The sequence below is a fragment of the Ochlerotatus camptorhynchus genome, unplaced genomic scaffold, assembly GCF_037179485.1.
Source record: "Ochlerotatus camptorhynchus isolate MF236.1 unplaced genomic scaffold, CSIRO-AGI_Acam_v1.1 ptg000504l, whole genome shotgun sequence".
Taxonomy (NCBI): domain Eukaryota; kingdom Metazoa; phylum Arthropoda; class Insecta; order Diptera; family Culicidae; genus Ochlerotatus; species Ochlerotatus camptorhynchus.
This window is the reverse complement of record NW_027040989.1, coordinates 83,608-91,612: the sequence shown is the minus strand read 5'-3', so window position 1 is coordinate 91,612 and position 8,005 is coordinate 83,608. Positions and strand designations below refer to the sequence as shown.

General features: G+C 43.2%; 1 protein-coding gene across 1 annotated transcript; it reads left to right on the top strand.

Moving 5' to 3' along the window:
• The first annotated feature begins 4,335 nt into the window (after positions 1-4,335).
• Positions 4,336-7,124, top strand: LOC135712843 (uncharacterized). Its single transcript, XM_065235906.1, has 4 exons — positions 4,336-4,710; positions 5,410-6,080; positions 6,152-6,650; positions 6,717-7,124. The coding sequence occupies exons 1-4, from the start codon at positions 4,336-4,338 to the stop codon at positions 7,122-7,124; spliced, it is 1,953 nt and encodes a 650-aa protein (XP_065091978.1).
• Positions 7,125-8,005: the final 881 nt, after the last annotated feature.

Here is an 8,005-nt window from a genome sequence, read left to right as displayed (position 1 = left end):
AGATCTCGTATCTCAGCTATTCCTTAGCTTGTCGGATTCATACGATCCCCTCGTCACAGCACTGGAAAACATCAAGGAAGAAGACTTGAACTTGGATTTGGTGAAGCAACGGCTCCTTGCGGAAGAACAAAAACGTGCTGATCGGATGGGCGAAACTGTTGAGGACAGACCAGCGGTTTTCGCAGCACACTACCAGGACAGACGTGGTGGCAAATTAAAGGGTAAATGCCACAACTGTGGCAAACCAGGCCACATGAAGAAGGACTGCCCCAACCCAAAGAAGGAAGTGCATGCTGCAATTGGAAAGAAAGCAATTAGCTTTATGGTGAGCCGCGACGAGTCAACCAAATCAAACGGTAACACAATTAATTTCAAATTGGACTCTGGGGCGAGTGATCATGTGGTCAATGTAAAAACGGTTTTTCGACTCGACTGAAAGACTCCCGACCCCGGTGGTGATCAATGTGGCGAAGGATGGTGAAAACCTAGTAGCAAAGGACGAAGGCGAAATCAATGGCTACAGTAACCACGGCGTGCTTCTGAAAGTGAGGAATGTTCTCTACGTGCCGGATCTCCGCGAAAACCTGTTGTCAGTGAAGAAACTTGCGGCCGTCGGTGTCGAAGTGCTGTTTCTCAAGAATAAAGCTGTACTGAAAAAGGATGGCGATGTTATCGCTACTGCACCAATGAAGGGGAACTTATACGAGCTTGATATTAAGGTGAGTGATCCAGTTGCTAACGTTTGCCAGGTGGATCGCAACGAACTTTGGCATCGTCGCTTAGGACATCTTGGCCAAGGTGGAATGGCCAAAATCGTTCAAAAGGAGCTGGCCACTGGTGTGGATTTCAAGCCTGGACTAAATCGGTTCTGCGATGCCTGTGCTCAAGGCAAACAGTGTCGAGACCCGTTCGATGGAACACGAACCCGAGCAAAGCGACCCCTCGAGCGGATTCACTCGGACGTATGCGGTCAAATCGATCCACCAGCCTGGGACGGATCGAAATATTTTGTGTCATTTATCGACGACAAAACGCACTTTGCTATGATTTACCTCATGAAACGGAAGTCAGAGGTCTTCGAAAAATTCCAGGAGTACGAAGCACTGGTAACCGCTCATTTCGGCACGCGGATTTCGAAACTGACCGTGGATCAAGGTCGGGAATATGGATCAACGGCACAGAAAGCCTACTACAAGAAGAAAGGTATTCAGGTTGAGGCAACTGTCGCTTACACGCCTCAACAAAATGGTGTGGCTGAGCGTTTCAACAGAACGCTTGTGGAAAAAGTGAGGACCATGTTGCTTGATTCGTCAATGCCGAAGCAGATGTGGAATGAAGCAGCTCTTACAGCGGTGTATTTGATCAACCGCAGTCCATCCGCAGCGTTGCTGGAAGGAGTAACATCGGCCGAATATTGGATGGGATCCAAGCCGGACATGTCGAAGCTTCGTGTTTTTAGATGCAAGGCGTATGCATGGATCCCTACGCAACTCCGAAAAAAGTTGGATGCTAAAAGTCAAGAAGTCCTCATGATCGGCTATGCAACCAATGGATACCGCCTATAGAATAGAAAAAGCAGGAAGGTAGTGATTGCTCGTGACGTTCGTTTCGACGAGACCTGTTTCCCGTACGCTTCTGAGCCTAGAAAAGAAAAGAAGCCGTTAATCGTTTTACCTTCGTACGAGCAAGAGGGGGAAGCAGCTGAGCCCGAAGACGAACCTGCCGATGAAGAATCAGATTTGGACAACGATGGACAACATCTCCAAGATCCAGAGGACAACATATCAGATGAAGCAACAGTCGCTGCGCTCCCTTCGCAAATAAATAGTGACGAAACTCATGCAGAATCGTCAAGGCGTATCGACCGGGAGCGCAAGTTTCCGGATGTTCCTGAAACCTACAAGCATGTGCTAGTTCGGGAAGACCGAGACAAGTGGCTGCAAGCCATTCAAGACGAGTTGCAGTCAATGGAGAAAAATCAGGTGTGGAAGATGGTACCATGCCCCGCTAACGTGAAGCCATTAAAAACCAAGTGGGTTTTCCGGATTAAGGAGGACGAGGCCGGACGGATAGTACGGTACAAGGCCCGACTTGTCGCGAAGGGTTTTCTGCAGAAACCTGGACTGGACTACGAAGAGACGTACGCTCCAGTGGCCAAGCTTGCGGCGATTAGAATCATCCTTGCGGTTGGTGTTCACGAGGGCTTCTTCTTTCACCAGATGGATGTAAAGACGGCCTTTCTTCACGGCGAGCTAAAGGAATCAATTTTCATTTGTCCTCCAGACGGTACGAAGTCAGCACCAGGGATGGCGTGCAAGCTGCAAAAGTCGCTTTACGGACTTAAGCAGTCACCACGGTGTTGGAATCAGAAGTTCACTAGCCAGATCGAGAAACTGGGTTTCGTACGATCGAAGAGAGACTACTGCTTGTACGTCAGGTACGAGGAGAATGATGAGCTTTATATCATCCTGTACGTCGATAATCTTCTGATTGCGGGAAGAAATTTGGACACCATCAACAAGCTAAAAAAGAAGCTATCTACTGTTTTTGAGATGACCGATTGCGGAGAATTGCGACACTTTCTTGGTATACGGATCAATTACAACCGTAATGGTGGATCTTTGCGACTGTCACAGGAATCCAACGTTACAAAGGTACTGGATCGTTTTGGAATGGGTGAATGCAATCCGATCAAGACTCCAATGGAAAAAGGTCTACAACTACCTCGAGGTGGGCCTAGCGCTGAAGAACCATATCGCGAATTGCTTGGCAGCTTGATGTACATTATGCTCTGTGTCAGGCCAGATGTATGTTACCCTGTCGGTTATCTCGGGCGATTCCAGCAGAATTCATCAACCGTACATTGGAATGCATTGAAGCGAGTGGTGCGGTATCTTAGCGGGACAAAAAACCTGAGTCTCGAATACCAGAGGAACAGTGAATCAGTACCGCTCATAGGCTATGCCGATGCCGATTGGGCGGCCGACCTTCATGACCGAAAATCTGTGAGCGGCTTCATTTTCAAGGTCTATGGATGCACCGTATCCTGGAGTAGCAAGAAACAATCCACCGTATCATTGTCGTCAAGTGAAGCTGAGTACGTTGCTCTTAGTGCAGCAGCAGCAGAGGCCGTATGGATCAGCGGCATTTTGAACGACCTTCAAGTAATTGCCAATCCAGTGACAATCTATGAAGACAACCGAGGATGCATCGGCATGGCCAAAAATCTAGAAAGCAAGAGGACCAAGCACATTGACGTGAAACATCATTTCATACGAGATCTGGTGGAGAGTGGTACACTGCACATCGAGCCGATTGGAACCCGTGATCAACTGGCGGATCTCTTCACAAAACCTTTGGAAGCCACCCGGTTCCAACAACTGACGTCTTACCTTGGAATGTCGGATTGAGAGGGAGTGTGAAACAAAGTAGCCGAGGATACGCCGAAGCCAGGTCCGTTTGTTTGAAGGTTGCCGTGGCAACGGATAAACAACCTAGGTAAATAACAAAAGGATACCATGGCAGCAAGTATATAACCAAGGACTCCATGGTAACCAATAAACAACTAGGAGGGTATAAATAGTGAATTTTCACCAAGTTCTAATTAGTTCTAATCCAACCATCAAACTGTGTTTACAGTAATAAACTTCGTTTAAATCAATCCTGTCTTTCTCTGCTACGAGCAATACCTACTAGAAAAATTAACGAAATTAAGACTCAATTTGCACAAAAATGTAATTCATCAGAACATGCTTTGATAAGCAATTTGTATATAGTAGGATAGGTGTATATAGTAGTTGTAGGTTAGTTGTAGTTGTAAATAGTAGTTATAAGTAGTCTCCTATTTTTCCAATCCCACCAAGGTGGTCATACTTTAAAGTAGGCCTGAACTGTAAATAATAATAAAAATCTCAAATGTTGAAAAGATGCACCTGTGTCACTTGAAAATTCATTCATACATGTAAACCACACAATCACAAGAAATAAAGATCATTTCTAGATAGAGCTGGAATTAGGGCCTAACAGCTTTTGTAAACAATGACTTCTCATGATGATTTCTAGCAATTCAAGGCTCACTAAGGCAAACAAACATCCTCATCGGGTATGGAAAGACTTCCCCTACCCGATGAGGATGTTGGTTTGCGTGGGTGAGCCTTGAATTTCTAGAAATCATCCAGAGAAGTCATTGTTTACAAAAGCTGTTAGGCCCTAATTCCAGCTCTATCTAGATTTAAAGTAAAAAAAAAACCGGTAAGAGGCTTCTGAGGTAGTTATTAGACGGACGTGTTTTCAATAGTTCTTCAACCAAGCTTTCCAAGCACCACACAATCCAGAATGTTTGCCAAGAATGTTGCAAATGGTCGTGATGTCAGTCAGACCCGGTCCGGCCGGAGTGCTAAACCGGTTAAATTGCCGGGATTCATGCGGTCCGACCCTGATAGCGAGCTTGCGGTCATGTATAGGCACATTAAGACAGCTTCGTCAAAGCTAAATCTCTCAGGGCGGGACCGTCGTGAACGGGCCAAAACACAACCGGTTACCGACGAATATTCCCAGGTAAGGTCACCGGTTGCTGACTACATCCGTCAACCGTTTATTAAGACAGCTAGCAAACAGATGGGTGGTGAGAGTTTTTGGAGGCACGTTCCACAGGTGCCAAAAACCAGCTATGAAACTACCCAGAATGCCTCAACCGTGGAGTATGATAAGGTAATTTTAAATGATGATTCTATAAAACTAGATAGCAATATTAATGAGGAATTAGAAAGTAGTGTAGATTTTGAGGGGGGATTATCAAATTTTTGTAATGGATTTAGGTGCAGCAAAGCCGAATTAGATTCGGTTTTCACAGCAGGAATCGCTGAGGTACAGCGCTGCAAAACAACAACAGAAGTTTTCGCAACGTACGCCAAAACATTCCATGACATTTTGGAACGTTCGACGTATGCAGTGAGTACTGCTGACGCTTGTACGCAGACGGCAGCTCCGAAATTGCAGCGTACGCAGACGAATCTAGTGTTCGCTGGATTTTGGGAGAGGTGTACTGCCGTTCTACGCATAACTGTCCCATGTTGCAAATGTTTCAAAAGAGAAAAGCGCGATTCAAATTTCGAATGAGTTTTGCTTATTGCAGGTAATATACATTACTATAAAATATTATATTACTCCCATTTGAACATAACTGTTATGTTTTAATGAAAACTGTAAAATTACATTCACTAAAGCTAATTTTTAAACGGTAAATATTCAGTGGGACTGTTATGCCTAGAAACTTGCCATGCAGCATGAAATTCTATGCATATCAGTCCCACTACGTCATGTTCTTTTTTGTGTTGCTTTGATGACAACGTTGCGTTTGACGTTATGCTCGCATTAAAGTCTTGTAACGAGGTGGAATCGTGCGTACAGATATTATCGGCAAAACTTTGGAAGTTTTTTAATAATTCGTGCCGTGATCATTCGAAACCGGAGATGTGTGCATTGGCTTTTCTACAAGCATCGTATGCAAGTGACGATAGTGATGTGGAAACGGAAGGTGGTGGTTTTTTCGGGTTCGATCTGGATGGTGCAACTGGAGAGCAGTTCAGTACCAACAAAGATGAACTGAAACAGTTTTTTGATAAGATTCCTGGTGATTTGACGAAATCTACCGTGGAAAATACTGGGGAAGCTGCGCAAGACTCTGATGACTTTTTCAATTCACCGAATCGAAAAAAAACTAATAAAAGGACTAAAAAAGAAATTTTACGCGAAGATGCTGCGAAGAGGCGCAGGTTGGCGCACAATGCTATCCTGCAGAACTGTGATTGCCGGAAACAGTGCATCAACCTTTTGTCTCGAGATGACAGGATGAGTATTCACGAGTCGTTCTGGAACCTAAGAGAAGTGGATCAGAGCAACTTTATTCAAAAGTACGTACATCCCGCTATTGCAGAAAAGCGACGCAAATGCCGTACTCCCGCGAACGAATTGCGTAAAACCCAATCGTACAAATGCACCCTTCCTTCGGCCAGTGATGACCCGATTGCAGTTTGTCGAAAGTTTTTCCTGAATACGCTCGGGTACGAAGAACACTGTGGGTATGTATTTGATATATTACATTAACTGAATAGTAGTTATTGTAAGGCAACCACGTCTTTTAATTTTTCAGTAATATTATCTATCGACGCATCAACAGGTCCAAAAATAGCGAACCTTGCCGTACAATACGGGGAAAGTATACCAGGAACTCGAATATACGTGATTCTATTATAGCTCACATCTTGAGTTACGGGCCAACGATTTCACATTACCGTCGAGAGCACGCTCCTAACAGACGCTATCTTCCATCAGATTTATCGCAAAGGGCAATGCACAAGCATTACCAAGATACGCATACTAGCCAAGTTAGCTATTCACTCTACTCGCGAGTCCTTAACGAAATGAATATATCTTTCGTTAAGTTGGGTCACGAAGAGTGCGAAGTTTGTGTCAGCATGGAGCAGCACAAAAAGGTCAATGTCAACAATTCTGAATGTACCGACGATTGTATCCTCTGTTCTGACTACAGTAAGCACCTAGAACACGCTAAGCAAGCACGGATCGAATATCGCATGAATGGAGATACAGTCACCGCAGGCCAATTGGTAATGGCAGTTGACCTCCAGAAGGTAGTTACTAGTATTAAGATTATTTTTTTATTCTATGACTAAAAGCTATACCTTTTTAATTTTTAGGTAATACAATTGCCTCGCTTGGACGGGCTAAAAACGATTGTTTTTTCCCAACGAATTTTGGCTTTTAACCAGACATTTGCACCTGTCGGGGCATTTGCACGAACATTTCCAGTTGTTGCCTGCATCTGGCCAGAATCTGTCAGCGGTCGTAGCAGTTCTGACATTAACAGTTGCTTCCATAAATTCATTCTTAACTATGGCCATCTCGAGAAGTTAACGTTCTGGTTGGATAACTGTTCTGCGCAGAATAAAAATTGGAATTTTTTTCTTCATCTTATTCTGCTCATTAACAAGATGAATGTTAATGTTAAGGAGATTGTACTCAAATATTTTGAGTCTGGCCATACATTCATGGCAGCTGACAATTTCAAGGTGCGGTCGAAGGTTCAATGCGACATGGTCGTGTAGTGGACTTCGATGATTTCAAGAAAGCCGTTGGAAGCGCCAAAAAAAAAGTTGAAGTTCTGGACATGAAGGAAACGGATTTCTTCAAAACGGAGCTGACTGTTACTCAATATACGCTGAATCAACTACATCCGCGGCCGTTTATTGAGGACATTCGTATGATGAAATTCACCAAAAATCGATATGAAGTTGGATATTCGGATTCCGTGAACGGCACTCAGCTGACCTACTGCAACCTTTTATCAAAGAAACAACAAAAAATTGTTGCAGCTGATAGCTTTTTGCTGGATGAGTACCTGAAGTGGCAGAAAGCTCCTCGAGGAATACAAGAACAACGCAAGAAATCCTTGTTGTCCGTGCTACTTCCGGTTGTTGCAGAAGACAAGCAGTCTTTTTTTAAAAATATGCCAACGATGAAAGATTCCGATGCATAGTAACTTTGAATCGTTTGACTACCAAATATGTTGATTTTTATCGTTATTGTTTGTTATTATCGTTTATTGTTAAATCACTGACTAAATTTAACTTCTATTAAAGAAATAAAAAAATAACATGATAATTTTGTGTTTCGACATAAATTTCATTTTTACTTCATAAAAAAGTATTTTTCAACTTGAAATACAACATATTTCTCTTTAAAAGGCTCCAATTCCTCACTCTGACATAAAACATCCTTCTTTAATAATTCCTCAACTCAGAAAACAATAAGATTGTCGATCGATGATTTCAAGAAAGACTTTGGAAAAGTTAACATGCACAGTAAGGATTTCATTAAATTCAACCAAATGAACGTATTTTTTCAATCATGCCAATATTGGAAGATGTTTATACATCGTTGCTACAAACGATTGAATTTTAAATCATGTTATTTTGTCTTTGGTTTA